Below are 18,508 nucleotides of genomic sequence, written 5' to 3' on the forward strand. Positions count from 1 at the left end.
CAGAAAACCTAGTTCAACATAGCTCAATAAAAATTATAATGGCGCCAAAGTTCCCATCATCTTTGTGGGTTTGGGAGGCCAAGAATTTATCTTTTCACTGTTTAAGTCTCAGGAACTTTCTTCCCTTTTATTTGTCAAAGAAATGATATTGTATATCAGCTCCTCATTCCTACCATAGTAATAACAAGGAACAGTAATAATGGAAATGAACTCAGCTGTGTGATTTTAGGAACAGTTACAAATTAGGTATTTGTCTTAAGGACTGCCTATCTAGTTGAGACTTTCAGGGGAGAAAAATCTTATTAAATTTGAAGAAATAAATTGTGTATATTTGCCAAAATTCGTGAAGTATTCTAGTTATCAAATATTTTAAAAGAAATAGTTATATTGTGTTTGAGTACTGTGTATGTATTGCACTAAGCTATAAAATTGAGTGAGAAGAGAAAAGGAGAAATAAATTCTTGTGGAAATTAAGAAATTATACCACTAGACAGAATGACATTGAATGACCTGCTGTCTGGACAAGCTACAGTAGCAGCTTGACCTTGAGAGAACTTATTAATACTTATACACTGGGAAGTAAGGAACTTCCTCCTCCTCACAAGTAAATGTGACATGGTTGTTGCCTTCATGTTGCATGAGAAACTTGCAAGACAGAGAGATGAGTACCTAGTGAGGTGATGAATGGTTGCATTGAAAAGCTCTATGTTTTTATTCAAGTTACGCTTAGTAATGTTTTAGAAGGCTGAAAACATACAAATGTGTTTATAAAACTTAAGGAAATTTAAAAGGGGACTGGAGAAATACAAAGTGTCTTTTGTATTGCTTTAAATTCCTTTTCAAAGTGAAACAATGCATTAATAACTAGAATATCCGCATAATAAATGACTCTAAAAAGTAAGGAGGACATCATTTCCTTTTGTGTATAGAAAAGCTGATCATTAATTAGGAGGGGAGGTAATTTAATCAACAAATATTGAACATCTGTGTGCTGAGCACTATTTTCACTAGGAAAACAGAGTTATCAACAAATGTTCTTTACCTTGTGTAGCTCAGTCTAGTGGAATTGGGGGGTCCAAATCAATAGCATTTTATAATATTGTTGTACCTCTTTAATATAACTGTTTATAGTTACGAAAACGGGTAAAGTGAATTACTTCATTGACTTAAATCAAAATAATTTTATATTTAAAGAATTTCTGTAATTATATAATTCTGTTAGTATTATCATTTCTATATATTTTTAAGCTCTATAATGTTATCTATGGTTTTGCTATCATATAATTAGATTTAACATACTTGCAAACATTTTAATAGTTTTTCCTAATCCTAATAACTCCTATTTTGTGGTTATTTAAAAAAAATAAAGAAAAATTAAAAGACTATAGACTTTAATTGTTCTTTTCTTCTCTTTCTTTCTTCCTCCCTCTTTCACTTCCCACCTCTAAAATACCAAGAATACTTTTATGCTGAACTGACCTTTCTGACCTGCTAAGTTTTTAAAAGTTACATAACAGTTTTAATTGTTTTCAGCTCTCTAATTTTTGTTGGCAAAATTGCTTAACTTATACAAATAATAGTTCTTTTGATAGTTTTACCACTTAGATATAAGTTACAAGACAATTAATCTTTACCATCTGTTCCTTGGTGGTGTGGGAGCAGGGTTTTGGCAGATTTCTATGAGCTTTCTGATCTTATTCACTCTTAATTTATAGGTACAAAGTATTAAGTTTATAAAGTTACTTTTTCTAATAATTTGAGTTAGAAATAAAGAAATGACAGGTGTGGGATTAAAGACAGAAAGCAGAAAAATTGAAAAGACCTAAATAACTAGGCTATATAGGTCACACTAGTCAATGACAATGCCAGGATTCATATCTAAGTCTGTTTGACTCCAAAGCCTTTGGTCTTCTGGAATATCATGTACCACTTAAAGACTTTCACTATTTAGTATTATACAGACTAGAAATGTGGGGAATCAACAACTAGTTGGCAGTTAAATTTTGCTAATTTTATTTTTATTTTTAGCTGTAGCACCAGTAGTACCTGATTTAAGTAGTGACATTGATACAAGTAACTTTGATGACTTGGAAGAAGATAAAGGAGATGAGGAAACATTCCCTATACCTAAAGCTTTTGTTGGCAATCAACTACCTTTTGTAGGATTTACATATTATAGCAATCGTAGGTAAGTATGATTTTAGGGATAGGTACTAATTTGTGTTGTTGTATTTTCTTAGGGTATCTAAAAACTATCTGAAGAACTTTAAAGTAGATTTAATGGTATATAAAGAGATAAAATATCATTAAAATATATCATTTTTAGCAATGCATGATTTTTCTAGTATTTCATATTTCTTTCAGACTCGTCCATGTTCAGGATATTGTTTTACAGAAATTCTTTTTTGAATGATATACTATATATCTTCAAGTTATAGTAATTACTAGGTTAAAAGCTTCTTTAATACTAATATTATGGTTAATATTGTTATCCAAAGAGTTCTGGTTTTATAATACATTTAGAACAACATACAGTTTTCTAGCATTATCATCACTATAGTGATGTTACCAAAGGCCTATAATTTTTAGTTCTTTGAAAATTGTGATTCCTTCCCAAAACCACTAAATGAATTCATACTATCTTATAACATGTAAGACCCTGTGACTTTAGGCTAGTGACTTTGACCTTTTATGCCCCCATTTTCTCAGAAATAGAGATGATGATTATGATAATAATGATAACACTAGTCTCATAGTGTTGTTATAAAGGTTATGTAAACCAAAACACAGCAATACACTTAGAACAATGCTTTACATGGAGTAAGCAGTCAGTGTTTATTATTAACTAGAGGCCCGGTGCACGAGATTCGCGCACTCGGTGGTTCCCTCAGCCCCGGAGCCCTCAAGGGATGTTCGACTGACGGCTTAGGCCCGCTCTCCGCTTAGTGCTGCCATGGAGACAGGAGAGGCTCCTGCCACCGCTGCTGCATTCGCCAGCCATAAGCCTGGCTTCTGGGCTTCTGGCTGAGCAGTGCTCCCCCTGTGCGAGCACACTGACCACCAGGGGCAGCTCCTGCATTGAGTGTCTGCCCTCTGGTGGTCAGTGCACATCATAGCGACTGGTGGTCCTGCCGTTCAGTCGGTTTGCATATTACCCTTTTATTATATAGGATGGTATGAGCTAACGTTAGCCTTAGTTTTTAAAAATGGACTTGAAATATAAGTTAAACATTTAACATCATTTCACTTTTCTGAGCATTTATTTATTCATTCATTCAACAGACATGTTTGACAACTTACTCTTTGTCAGGTATGTACTAAGCATCAAGGTACAGGGAGAGGATGAATAAGATATAGTATCTTCTCTTGAGATGATAACATTCTAGCGAGGATATGGATAAGATTGTATAATATAGGTTGGTAAGTGCTGCACAGTAGAAATCTGAACAAAGTGCTGTACCAATATACAATGAACTATATGGCAACATTTACTAGGTGTGTTAAATCTATTTATTAAATTTATGTTTAAAAATACATTTTTTAATTAAATGATACTCCATTAGAGTGGTTTTAGGTATTTTTATTAAATTTGAGGTTATTACAAGCTAACCTTATTTTAAAGTGAAGTGTCTTGTCATTTTAGTCAACTTTTTTTATAAGTGCTAATTCAGGTCAAGTTTAGGAAACAAGAAGGCAATTTAATCCTGGCGTATGAAATTATTTCCAATAACCCAAATGTTAAACAGTATTGAATACTTTTTGTTGCATCACCAACCAGGTAAGTAGTACTTGAGTTTTGGCCCTTAGAAAATCCCAGGTTTTAATTCTTTTTCCCTCCTAACCCTTCATGAGTATAATACTACAGCTCTTCTATACTGAAATAAATACTCAGAGAAGCTTTAAAGTGGTTTATGCTGAAGTATCCTTTCAATTTTTATTTCTTGTAGTTTTATAAATTATTCTCTGTCTTGGTTTCTGAAACATTCTGGATGTTGATGTCAACGACCCCATGTTTTTTGGATATTCTTACATAATAGTTAATTACTTTATTTAGGCTTATCTATACAATGCTAATTTTGAATTAGATAAACATTATACTATCTAATTTTGAATTAGATAAACATTGTACAGTGTTGTCATACACTTGATTATGTTCTCTGGTTTTTCCTTGTATTCATGTTAATATCCCAAACTAACTTCCGAGGTTCTGAAAAGTAGAGATTGAACTCTGGTCTTAAGTACCATTACCTTATTGAGTGGCATAGCATTTTTTGGTAATTATGTATTATGTGAGTGATCAAGGGGATGGTTGCTTATTGATTAGCCTTACTGTAATATATAATATGTAAATATAATTTTGAATTACTGGCATAAAATAGAAAACTTCTGAAATTGTTGCTTCTGAAACCTAAACATACTTTTAATTATTGACAGAGATCTTTATTGCTAAAGTATATCTGAATTTAAAATGATTTAAAAATAGCCTTAAACTTTTTAGCTACATTTCTAATCATCTACCATCTCTTTCACAAAAGTTACCTAAATGACCAAATTCTATATAAAAGCAACAATATAATATGCAAAAGAAAATAAGGCAAGAAGTAGAAGAATAAATGGATGTATACCGGTGTGTTCTTACATTTCCAGTGCTGCATTCAAAGAAACATTATTAATTTTGAAGAAAGCTAAATATCAACTTCAGCTTATACATAATACAAAATTTACCGTATTAAATTTAATAGCATATTAAATTTAGAAGACATCTTAGAGATCAACGAGTGTTATCTCCTATCTAATTCAGATTTTACTGGCATTGCTATATACTTCTATTTACATAATGCAGAATCTCACACTGAATTTCTGAATTACTTAATAGTCAGTGGAATTAAATTGTACTACATCTAGAATTTGTCATTTTTCTCAGGGGACTTTTTCTCTACCAGTCTACTGCATAGTCCCAGTTGTCTTCTGATTATTTGAGTCTCTAGTTGATCGGAATAATTTTCAAGGAAAACATAGGAAGTGACATATTTTCCAGCTGTTTTAGACCACTATTAATATATGTGTTTTTGTGTTTTTTTAAATCTTAACCCAAGGATATATTTTTATTGGTTTAGCGACTTTAGTGAAGAGGGAGGGAGAGAAAGAGAGAGAAACATCGATGTGAGAGAGGAGTATTGATCAGTTGTCTCCAGTATGTGTCCCTACTGGGGATTGAGCCAGCAACCTAGGTATGTGCCTTGATCAGGAATCAAATTTGCAACCTTTTGGTGTATAAGATGACACTCCAATCACCTGAACCACCTGGCCAGGGCTGTTAAATATATTTAAAAGTAGTTAAAGGACATTTGATTACCTTCTATTTTTTACTATTAATATCTAGCACATTAATACTGCCCCATAAGAGCTGTACAGTATACTGTAGCTATTTGGTATCTTTTTGAGAAAGCTCTCCTGATTAAACAAGGCAGTGGCTATAGTGGTGGTGATAGAAGTATTAATAATAGTGTTTGTAGCATGGCAGAGGAAGTAGCAAGGGAAGTGGCAGCAGCAGCATTAATACCTTACCTGTACTCAATTTTTAAAAAGCAGAGCAAGGCCCAGGTGGCTTGGCTCAGTGGTTGAGCGTCAACCTATGAACCAGGAGGTCACGGTTCAATTCCGGTCAGAGCACATGCCCGGGTTGCAGGCTTGATCCCCAGTGTGGGGCATGCAGGAGGCAGCTGATCAATGACTTTCTCATCATTGATGTTTTTCTCTCTCTTGCTCTCCATTCCTCTCTGACATTAATAAAAAATATATATATATGAAAAAAAGAGCAAGTACAATACTGAATAAAAAATAAAAATGTAGTATTTGTTATCAATTGTTATTGGACATTAAAGAATTTTTTGTTTTGTTTAATTTTAAAATCTTTGTTCCTCCAGATACTTATCTTCAGCAAATCCTAATGATAACAGAACTAGCTCCAATGTGGATAAAAGCTTGGTAGGTATTTTCTTATTCTTTTAAAAAAGTTGCCTTGTAGATAATGTATTTTGTGTGCATGATATTAAGTAAACATATTCTGAATATGTAGTTAGTGAACTGAATTTTTTTTTAAATCCTCACCTGAGGATATGTTTTTAATTTATTTTAGAGGAAGACAGACACAGAGAGAGAGACAGAGAGAGACATAGACATTAGTTGCCTCCCATGCATGCCCAGACTGGGGATCAAACCTGCAACCTTGGTATGTTCCCTGACTGGGAATCGAATCTGCCACCTTTGGGTGTATGGGACAATGTTCCAACCAATGTTCCACACTGGCCAGGGCTGAACTTAAATTTTTATAGCACTTTTTACTTACTGTCTACTCTCTAGTTTGATTTCTTGCCTAAATATCTAATAGGATATTATCTGTGGAGGCAGTTAATAAACTATAAATTGCTACACAGATAGACAGTCGTGGTCTTCCTAATCCCTTGAAATTAAGAATTTATGATAAATCAATATATCGGTAAGAGTCTTAACAGGAAAATAGATGGCACATTCGAAAGATTTAAATGAAGAGAATTTTGTGTGTGATAATATACATAACACAAAATTTACCATTTTAACAAATTTTTAAGTGAATAATTCAGTGGCATTAAGCACCTTCCCATTGTTGTGCAACCATCACCACCATCCATCTTCATAACCTTTTCTTCATCCCAGACTTAAACTTTCTATCCTTTAAACTCCCCATTGTCCCTTCCCTATGCCCCTAGTTAATTATTATTCTACTGTCTATCTCTATGAATTTAACTACTTTAGGTACCTCATATAAGTGGAATCATATACTGAGTGGCCAGATTATTATGATCTCTGAACGCATAATAATCTGGCCACTCAGTGTGTGTATACACATATATATATACATACATACATATATATATATATATATATATATATATATATATATATATATATATATATATATTAGAGGCCTGGTGCATGAATTCGTGCATGGGTGGGGTCTGGCCAGCCTGGCCAGGGAGAGGGGACATGGGAGATTGGCCGGCCGGCCTGCCTGCTGGTCGAACTCCTGGTCGAGGGGACAATTTGCATATTAGCCTTTTATTATATAGGATATACACTGAGTGGCCAGATTATTATGTGTTCAGAGATCATAATAATCTGGCCACTTGGTGTATAATACTTAACTTTTTGTGATTGGTTTATTTCACTTAGCCTAATGTCCTCAGGTTCATCTTTGTAGCATGTAACAGAATTTTATTCATTTTTAAGGCTGATTATGTTCTATGATATGTATAAACCACATTTTGTCTATTCATTTATTAAATGAAGGGGGTTTAAGAAGGGACTATTAACAGTGGTATAAGTAGGATCAAGGGGAGCAGTAAATACAGAGTGTTAAAGCACCCGATGATTAACAATGAGATGCCATTGCCCCTAGTCTGAAGGGCCAAAGAGAGACAAATCTTGTTACCACAGCTCTGAGAAAGCATGCTATATAATAAAAGGCTAATATGCAAATTGTCCGCTCGGGAGTTCGACTGTTTGCTGTGATGTGCGGTGACCACCAGGGGGAAGCACAGAATGAAGGAAGGCCCTAGCCAGCAGCTGGGAGAAGGAAGGTCCCGATCAGCCTTGATTGCCAGCCAGGCCTAGGGACCCTACCCATGCATGAATTTTGTGCACTGGGCCTTTAGTAGAATCGTAAAAGAGGAGCATAGAACATAGAACACTATTAGAACCACAGTAATGTAAGAAGCGTGTGGGGAGAATGAATATTACTTCATTTCTCCCACCTTCTGATTTCCTGCTGGTGTTCCCCATAGTCTGAAAATTATAGGGCAACAGAAAAATCCCAGGTAATCCAGTGTGTAGATTTCAAGACAAAAAGGGACAGAGGATGAATCTTCAATGAGAGAAGGGAGAAGGGGCCAATGGAGAATGACTACTGGCTTGTCCACTGAAAATGACTGGAAGTAACTATTGGAGACATGAGTCCTTTCTGTTTTCATATAGCTCATATTCAGAAGATAGAGGTTAAAGTAAAAATCTTACATAGCTACATTTGAGAAGGCCCTTTTGGGTAAACCAGACTTTTCTTATAAATATCAGAAATAATGACCTGACTACCCTTAGAGCATTTTTTGAATTCTTTGTGTACTATAGCCTACATAATTTTAACTGAGGAGGGGAGTGGGTAGCAATCATTTTTTATAAGCTGATATAATTCTCCTCTTTCTCCTTGATATATTAACTCCTATATGTAAGAGAACAGCCCTAGCTGGTTTGGCTCAGTGAATAGAGTGTCAGCCTGTGGACCAAAGGGTCCCGGGTTCGATTCCGGTCAAGGGCACATGCCAGGGTTTGCGGGCTCAATCCCCAGTAGGGGGCGTGCAGAAGGCAGACGATCAGTGATCCTCTCTCATCATTGATGTTTCTATCTCTTTCTCCCTCTCCCTTCCTCTCTGAAATCAATAAAAATGTATTTTAAAAAAAGAATCTTGAGTTTCTTTTAAAAAAAAAATGTAAGAGAACATGTGATGGGAAGGGAAAGTGAGAAGAGGGGAAGTGAACTATGTGAGCACCTGTTAACTGTTCGAGTCATCTTTCTTAAATTTCCATCCCAATAGAGCTATTTGCCAAGTTATATAGCTAAGAAGAGCTGAGAAATCTTTAAAATTTAAACACCTTTAACCTGGGGAAAGTGACAATAAGGAGCTTTTGTAACCCATCTCTCAGTGTATTACTTAATCTGTAGGATTAGTGGTACATCAGGACTTCAAAGAATATTCAATGGAATATTCAAAGAATATTCAATTTGGGTAGCTGATCTTATTCAGTGCTGATTGCCATACGTTCTTTCAGTGGCTGCCACCTTTTATCTTTTGCTCTGGTAAGATCACAGAGGAAAAGAAAACATTAGTGTGCCTACTATTTCTGTTAGCCTAGAACTAAACATGAAAGGCAATTAATTTAATTTTCAACTTTTCCTTGAAAGCCTTCTAGCAGAGATGCTAATGAATAACTTTGTGATTGTCAAATACAATGAATACTTTTCATTCCATACCTGTTTTTCTTTTTTGCTGTATTTGTACTAATTCCTCCTCCTTAGAACTTGCAGAGTTTGCAATTTTTTCATGTCCCCATTCTTTCTTTTCTCTTTTTTTTTTTCTGCCTCTTTGGATTTTATTTTTAGTCCACTTTGCAGGTTCTCTTCCCCTTTCCTATATCCTTTGCTTCTTTCCTCCCCTTTATTATTAAACTAGAGGCCCGGTGCATGAAATTTGTGCATGGGGGGTGTCCCTCAACCCGGCTTTCACCCTCTCCAATCTGGGATCCCTCTCACAATTGGGGACCTTTGGCTCCTAACCACTGGCCTACCTGCCTGTCTGATTGCCCCTAACCGCTTCTGCCTGCCAGCCTGATCACCCCCTAACTGCTCCCCTGCTGGCCTGATTGACACCTAACTGCTACCCTGCCGGCCTGGTCACCCCCAACTACTCTCCCCTGCCAGCCTGAATGCCCACAATGCCCTCCCCTGCCGGCCTGATCGCCTACAACTGCTCTCCCCTGCCGGGGCCTGATCGCCCACAACTGCCCTCCCCTGCCGGCCTGATCACCCACAACTGCTCTCCCCTGCTGTGACCCGTCTCCTCCATGTGAGGCGGCGGAGACATCAGGACGGGCCTCCTCCTCCCCGCACAGAGCCACGGGACCCCCAGGCCTCACTGCATGGAGCAGCCACCAGGCTCCATCTCCGCTGTGTGCACAGCCATCTTGTGGCCATCTTGTGGCAACTTGCGTCACGTGAGGGTGTGACGCCACCTAGGCTTTTATTATATAGGATAGGATGTTTCTCAGGGTGGTTCTGATCTTGACTCTCTGTTCATTTTCAGGTAATTTCATACATGTTCAGCTTGTTCCTCTGTGCTCCAGGCCTTACTTAATCCCCCCCTCTCTCTCTCTCTCTCTCTCTCTCTCTCTCTCTCTCTCTGACTGCACTTCTCTTCCTGTACATCTCTCAGGCACCTCAACCTAGGTCAAAGCTTAACTCACAGTTCTTCTCTCTCCATTCCTTCCCTAGCAATTGTTACTGCATTACTTATCGTTGGTAATGGTACTCTGTCCTTATTTCTAATCAGTTGTTAGGTTATAAATTCTATCTTCCAATTGACACCGTTATCAATTTTCTCCTCTCCTTTCTACAGTCTCTGCCTTATATCAGACCTGAAAATACTGGAACTGGTTGCTTTGTCTAAAATTTTTCTGCCTTCTAATCTATTCACTTTGCTATTACTGAAGTGATCTTTCTAAAATGCCAGTACTATGTCATTTCTTTTTTTCAAATGCCTATTTTTGCATACAAGGATCATGGTCCCATTCACCTTTTCAGATTTTAGGTGATTCATTCTCCGTTATGTTATGTGCTCTGCCTATACTTAATTCTATTTCACAAATACATTATATTTTCTCCTGCCTCTCTACTTTTGGAAGGCTAAAATATCTTCCTTCTGTCACCTTCTCTGCTTAGTAAATATCTTTTATTTTTAGGTCTCACCTCAAACTTGACATCTTCCTGGAAGAATTGGATGTGATCTCTTCTCTCCTTCATAACATTTTATATATAATTTTATTATTATTTACTACATTATATTGTAATATTTTTTATGTGTCCATGGTTTATTGTAGGTTCTTTTCACCCTCTCATTCTCCTATGCCCCACTATTTAACTATTGACCAGATCTTTTTTATTTTTATTTTACTAGTACCTGCCACAGTGCCTTACATATGTGTAGGTGTTGGGGGGTGAGGGGGGAGGAAAGAGTAAACAGTGTAAAATGATAACATAAACTTGCTATTTTTAAAATCTATATGAATATTCTTAGTAGAATGAGTTTTATTTTGTTTTCAATTAAAGCAGGAAAGTTTGCAAAAAACAATTTACAAGCTGGAAGAACAACTGCATAATGAAATGCAATTAAAAGATGAAATGGAGCAGAAGTGCAGGTGAGAATAAACTATATGTTTCTTACATTTTAATGTTGTATAGCGAAGCTTACTTAAAACTTGCACCCTGTAAACACTTGAAAGTAGAAGTAAAGTGCTAATATACAGTCAATGAAGAATGTCTTGGTTAGAATTGGAAAGTAATATGTATGTTGGCATTAGTTATAGTTGTCTTTTCCTCAGAATATAAACTGTATTTGCTCCTCATGGTCTTATTAAAAAACTATATAGTGTTGATTCACTTAGTGCCTGATTTATTGCTTTTCTCTCCCATTTTAATTAGGTAGCTGAAAGAGCAAATTAGTTTACATTAAATAAGATGCTTTCTAAAATGTAAATGTTGTTGAATATTAAAATTCATTAAATTTTAATATTCTTTTTTCCACTGTGATTTTTTAGAGCAGTAATTCAGAATTTTTTTCCTATGAGTCTAAATTTGATAAGTGTATATTTATGAAAATGTAGAAAGATTATTTTAAATATCATCTTAATGGTGAGTTACTTATTAATTACAAACAATAAGTTTTTATACTTATATTTTTAGTGGATGTATTAAGTAAATGAAATACAGAGATAACAGAGATAAAGTAAGCAACAAATGGAATTGGGAAAACTGGCAATTTTGTGACTGGGATTAAGAGAAAACAAGTAAAATTCTCACTGCATACCATTTCTGATAGAATAAATAGCAAAGCTTATAATACAAACATTTTTTTATAAAAGCACTTGAATATAAGCAAATAATTAATTGACACCGAGATTTGGAATGAATTTCTATAAAAGTATAAAATATGGAAATGGTGGGGGTTGGGAGATAAATAGATGTTATTACATAAATATTGAAAACTTCCTACATCCAAAAAATACTAAAATTAATCAAAATTAAAAGGCAAATGACAAAGTAGTGGTAGTGGTGGTGATGAGGATCAATTTGGGGAAGAAATAAGAATGGCCAGAGTGGCCAGTAATCACAGGAAACTGTGAGGTGTGTGGGTGCCTAGGTTGAGGCTAGGAAGGTCAACAGAATCTGGATCTTGGAGGACTTTGTTTATGACAATCTATGACAAGTCTTGGAGGACTTTGTTTATGACAAAGTCTTGGAGGACTTTGTTTAGGAGGACTTTGTTTATGACAAATTATGAATGTAATTTTTATCCTAAACATGATGGAAAACATTAAAAGTTATTAATAACTAATAAGTAAAAACAAACAAAATAACAACTTGAAAATAGAAGTAAAAACATAACAAATTTACTTTTGTTGTCATTGTTAATCCTCATCAGAGGATATTTTTTCCATTGATGTTGAGAGAGAGAAACAAAAACATCTATCCATGTGGAAGAGACACATCAATTGGTTGTCTCCTGCGTGTGCCCCACAAGGGCCAGGGATTGAGCCTGCAACCCAGGTATGACCCGAATTGAACCCTTTGGTGTGCGGCCAATGCTCTAACCATGGGAACACCAGCCAGGGCTCAAATTTCCTTTTTAAAAAGAACTCTGGTTAGTTGGCAGCAGTTGACATTTATTAACTCAATTAAATGGGAATGAGGGAGGAAGATCAATCAAGGATGATTTCTAGGTGGTGTCCTTTACTTAGGGACACTTGAAGAAACAGATTAGTATTGTGGGTAAGGGTGTAGAGCAAGGAGGGAGTAAGTTTAGTTCTGGAAATGCTGAATGAGGTATTTGAGGGGATATTCGTGTAAAATATTGTATATGCAAATTTGAAGCTCAGAATTATGTTTAGAGCCAAAGAAAATGAATTGTGATAGAGATAATACACTTTTAGTTTACCTCAAATTTTTGCTCAAGTTGCTAGTGAGTATAATTACTGATTTACATATGCTACCTTTCCCTTCATTTACTTTATTTTGTATTAAAGAATAAATGGCTAATTTTTATTTAGTATCAAGTATAATAACATAAGCAACATGGATGGAATTCGAGGTCTTTAAACTTGGATGAGAAAAAGTGAATATTTTCTCTAACTTATAAGTGAAATTCAGCATTTCCTTTATGAACATCTGCAAGAAACCACACTTATTTGCAGTAGCAGTGAAATTGTTATTACCAATAGAAATTACAAATATTTTCTTATAATACAATTGTTATCTCTAAATATCATTTGTGCTCACTACTACTTTGAATTACTGCCACTAGATCTTGTGGTTTAATATGTTAACAAAGAAGCACACATATTACTAAATCATACATTTTTTTTAAAGTTTATGACTGTATTTCAATATCTTGGCTTTTTTTTTAATCCTCTGTATTTTATTTTATGCTAAAAATATTATTCGGACAAAAGGCAGTAGACTTCACCAGACTGCCAAAGAGATACACAGCATAAAAGCAGTTAAGAAATCTTAATTAAATGGAAAAGTGAGAAATGTAGAGTTCTACTCATGGTTAGTAAAAAATAAGCATATTTTTAATATATATTGCTTTTGTTTTTACAGAACTTCAAACATTAAAATAGACAAAATAATGAAAGAATTGGATGAAGAGGTAGGTACTTTTGGCTTTCTAATCAGTAGCAGTTTTTTTTTTTTTTGAGAGTTTACCCCACTCTTTCAGATTGTTTTGTTTTCTGAGAAAATTACATTTGAACTTTATAGGTTGAAATACAGAAAATTATCATGAAAGCCTCACATTGGAGCTGCAGTTTCAAGTGATGCAGATTAGATTATACTTTAGTTTATTTTGCTATAGTTTTATATATTATGTTGAAGTTTTAGCACAAAAATTTTACTTCAGTTGTTCTTAATAGTTGAAACTCAGTGAGAAAGGAGCAAAAGAATCAAGAGATCAGAAATTGAATCTGCAGCCATAGCAGAAAGAAACAAATAGGAAAGAGGAAAAAATACAATTTTAAAAGGACTGACATTAACATAATTTCATGTGCTCAAGTGGGAAATACATTGATTTTTAAATTATTTATGTTTTCCATGGTCATCTAACAAGCAGTTTTTATTATTAGTGAAACATTTCATGATACATACGTTTGTTTGCGAATATGTAATACATTTCCTTTTGGTCATCTTGTAAATGTCTTTTTACCTCATGTACTCTATATAGTCTTCCTCTCATTGGTGACTTCCTTTATTATTTTAGAAGTAATCTTTTTGACAGTTTTTGTGTTGTCTTAATTTTCTCTTAAGGAATACTGGCTTTTTGTGGGGAGGGGCTTCATTTGTAGCTTTGGGTATCCATATAATCATCTGAGGAGATTTAGATAATATTTTATCAACTTGCCATTGGTCTTTGTATATCCAGCCTAGTACTGTTTATTTGACTCTAAATAGTTAAGAAATCCTTTTTTGTATATCCTCCACTTTTCATTTCATTTCTAAAATACAAATAAACTTTGTATTTTAGAAATGAAATGTGTGCTAGATTCAAGTTATTCAGCCTTCCAAATTCAAGGTAGAAAGGGAAATCTTAATATAACGTTAGAATACATTTGTCCCCACCTTATCTGCTGAAATATATTTCTTTTTTGTTTTTGTTTGATTAATATGTTTTTATTAATTTCAGAGAGGAAGGGAGAGGGAGGGGGAGTTAGAAATATTAATTATGAGAGAAAATCATTGATCGGCTGCCTCCTGCACACTCCCTACTGGGGATCGAACCCGCAACCCTGCCATGTGCCCTTGACCGGAATCAAACCCAGAACCCTTCAGTCCGCAGGCCAACGTTCTATCCACTGAGCCAAACCAGCTAGGCCTGAAATATATTTCAAGACCCTGTAGTGGGTGCCTAAAACACCCAATAGTATTGAACCCTATGTATACTATGTTTTTTTCTATATATGCATGCCTTTTCACTTGAAGCATTTTATGACTTCCCTTCGGCATATCTGAATTGCTAGCATCACTACTCTTGGGCTTTGGGGCCATTATTAAGTAAAATAAGAGTTATTTGAACATGGGCACCGTGATACTGTGACATTCAATTTGATAACCAAGATGGGGAGCATATACAGACAGCATGGATACTCGGCAAAGGAATGATTCACATCCTGAGCAATGTAGAGCGTACAGTGTGAGATTTCATCACATTGATCAAAATGGTGTGCAGTAGAAAACTTACAAATTGTTTATTTCTGGAATTTTCAGTTTAATATTTCTGGACCTCAGTTGATTGCAGTTAATTGAAACCATGGAAAGTGAAACTGCAAACAATGGATTGCTATAGTCTGCTTCTAGAAAGATGGCGTGAAAGTACTTTCCCCTATTCTGCCTACAAAGTATAGCTTAAAAGCCTAGACATTAAATATAAAACAAATGTAAACATGATTCTGAATGTTGAAGAGAAGATAGACCAGCTAGAGGACTTGGTTTCCAAGAAACTACACAGAAATAAATATTACGGGTTGTCTTTTTGCTCCACATATCCTAGACTGGCTGCTGGAGAAGTCAGCAATCTGGAAAAACCAACAAGCATAGATTAAAAAAAAGCCACTCTCTCTAGCTAACAGACCAGGAAAGGGGCAGGCTAGCAAGTCTGAAAACTTTTACATAATCACTGCTCATGTCAGCCAAATACAACATAAAAAATGTAACCCCACCCCCACCTGCAAAGGGTGAGTGAAAAGCCTAGACTTTCAGCCCTCTGGCACAGTGGTGTCAGAATATCCAATGGAAGGACTTTCATATCCCCTGAGAAGTGACAAGCCTCCCCCCCCCCCCCCCCCCCCCCCCCCCCCCCCCGCTTCCCTGCTTCCTCAGTTAGAGTCATTGGCAACCATGTGAGGAATTTGGTTTTTACTTTCACTCAGTAGCAACAGGCACCCCTCCCACTCTCTGCTGGGGTGGTGTCAGAAAAAGTCAAGTACAGTTTAAACCTTCAACACTGAAATAACGAGCCTGCGCCGCCCCCCCCCCCCCCCCCCCCGCCAGCTCCCAGCCATGTTATCAGTGCAGACCTAGTGGTGTACCAAAACTTCCATTTCCTCCCAGCAGTAATGAGGACCCATGCCCCCTCAATCTCTGTGTGAATAAAAATCAAGTGGAAAAGGAGGCATTACCTCTTAATCCCACCAGAACTGTGACAGAAGAGACCTGTTAACATAGAAGACTTAAATAAGATCCAGAAAACTGGAAAGTCACATGCAAACGAATGAAACTGGATTACAGTTTGTCCCCACATACAAAAATTAATTCAAAATGGACCAAACACCTAAATATAAGACCCGAAACATAGAAGAAAATATAGGTACCAAACTTATGGACTTCAAAACACTAGGTATAAGGATTCTCAATGAACTTAGAAATTTAACAGCATGAAAGGATATGGACACCTTAAAAAAAAACTGTCAGAAATGAAGGATATACTAACTGAAATGAAGAATAATTTTAGGGAATCAGCAACAGTAGAGTAGATGAAACCAAGAATCAAATCAAAGATTTGGAATATAAGGAAGCAAAAAACACCCAATCAGAACAGCAAAAAAATAAATTTTAAAAAATCCAACAAAATGAAGATAGTGTAAGGCGCCTCTGGGTCTTCAGCATAGTACTAACATTCCCATCATGGGTGTGCTGGAAGGAGAAGAGAGAGACAAATTGGAAAACCTATTTGAAAAACTTACCTAACCTGGTAGAGAAAATGAAGCCCTGGTCGGTTTTACTCAGTGGTTAGAGCTACAGCCAATGAACCAAAGAGTCTCTGGTTCAATTCATGGTCAAGGGTATGTGCCTTGGTTGCAGGTTCGATCCCTGGCCCCTATTGGGGCAAGAGCTAGAAGCAACCAATCAATGTGTCTGTCTCTTGTCAATGTTTCTTTCTCCCCCTTCTGTCTCCCTTCCACTCTCTAAAAAGTCAATAAAAAAATATCCTTGGGTGAGGATAAAACAAAAATATAAAAAAATGAAGCATCAAAAGCAGGATATGCTGATAATGGTAACTCAGAAACAGAAGATAAGTTTTTAAGTTGTGGAAGTTTGGGTTGTTCCCCATCCTCCCCACCCCCCTTAACTTTCCTCTCCCCTATGGTTTCATTTTCTAAAATAGGTATCTTCTCCATTACTTTTTTAAAAATACATTTTTTATTTATTTCAGAGAGGAAGGGAAAGAGAGAGAGAGAAACATCAGTGATGAGAGAGAATCGTTGATCGGCTGCCTCCTGCACAACCCACACTGGGGATCGAGCTCGCAACCCGTGCATGTGCCCTGACTGGGAATCTTAACTGTGAACTCCTGGTTCATAGGTCAATGCTCAACCACTGAGCTACGTCGGCCGGGCCTCCATTACTTTTTAGTATGCATTAGTAGGTAGATACATAAAAAAATCTTAGAAAAGTTAAGTTGTTGAGACAGGGAAAGGATTAAGGTAGATACACAGGGACAGGTTAATTTACTGCATTTGGTACCATTTGAACTTTACACAATTTATTTATCAAATATGTAATTATTACTTGATCCCCTTCATATTTTTATCTTAAATGTAGGGTTGTAAATAAACCAAAATGTTGGTAATATAATGCATTGTGGTTTCTTAAACTAATAAAGTGATTCAACCTGATAGGTTTTTTTATATGCATGGATTTAAAACTCCTTGAAAAGGTTACATATCTAGTTCAAGTAGAGGATTCTCACTGTCTTATAAGGCAAGCTAATTCTGTTATTAGAAAGTTGTCATTAGGAGGTACTATCTGATATTTGAAACAAAAATTAGGTAAGTCTGTGTTTTTGTTTTTAAGAACAGTATTCTCTCAAATAAATGAGTATTGCAATGATAACTCTTGTCATTATAATTTCAGGGGAATCAAAGAAGAAATCTAGAATCTACAGTGTCTCAGATTGAGAAAGAGAAAATGTTGCTACAGCATAGAATTAATGAATACCAAAGAAAAGCAGAACAGGAAAATGAAAAGAGGAGAAATGTAGAAAATGAAGGTAAATTATTACTTCTTTTGAAAAACGCTGGAATTTCTGTCTAACACTATCCTTGAGGTCTTTGTCATGAGCTTTTTTTAATTTTAGTGCCTCTGATGTGTTTTTAAAGTCATAATCCTATGACACCTCATGAGCAAAATACCCATATCTCAAGATAAAATATATAGTATATTAAGATCAGTAGTAATGTTTTAGGTAAAGTAGTGATTTTCACCATTGTATGTATATTGGAATCTCCTGGAAAGCTTTAAATAATACTGATACCTAAACTCCAGAAATTCTAATTTAATTGATCTAGATGTGGCCTGAACATCAGTATTTTTATTAAGCTCTCCAGGCACTTCTAAGCAAGCAGCCACCTTAGAGAACTCATAAACTAGAATTTCATGTTTAATGTTAGTGTTATAAATGCTTCTAAAATAGCTTTCTAGCCCTTGGTGGTTTGGCTCAGTGGTTAGAGTGTTGGTCAGCCCGAGGACTAAAAGGTCCTGGGTTTGATTCCAGTCAAGGGCATGTACCTTGTTTGCAGGTTCGATCCCCTGCCCCAGTAGGAGCGTGTGCGAGGGGCAACTAATCGATGTGTCTCTCTCACATTGATGTTT

The 18,508-nt window shown here is 35.8% G+C and overlaps 1 protein-coding gene across 2 annotated transcripts in view; it reads left to right on the forward strand.

Annotated features, from left to right (window-relative positions):
• ROCK1 (Rho associated coiled-coil containing protein kinase 1) overlaps window positions 1-18,508 on the forward strand; it is a 128,363-nt gene that overhangs the window by 57,992 nt on the left and 51,863 nt on the right. Inside the window, exons 10-14 of one of the 2 annotated variants that reach the window (XM_079784531.1) lie at window positions 2,029-2,188; window positions 5,928-5,988; window positions 10,916-11,004; window positions 13,466-13,514; window positions 17,771-17,906. In XM_079784531.1, the coding sequence (XP_079640657.1) occupies window positions 2,029-2,188; window positions 5,928-5,988; window positions 10,916-11,004; window positions 13,466-13,514; window positions 17,771-17,906 (495 nt within the window). The remainder of the gene's footprint in view (window positions 1-2,028; window positions 2,189-5,927; window positions 5,989-10,915; window positions 11,005-13,465; window positions 13,515-17,770; window positions 17,907-18,508) is intronic. The other variant, XM_079784532.1, reaches the window with a different exon arrangement.

The sequence above is a fragment of the Cnephaeus nilssonii genome (genome assembly GCF_951640355.1).
Source record: "Cnephaeus nilssonii genome assembly, chromosome: 11".
NCBI lineage: Eukaryota > Metazoa > Chordata > Mammalia > Chiroptera > Vespertilionidae > Cnephaeus > Cnephaeus nilssonii.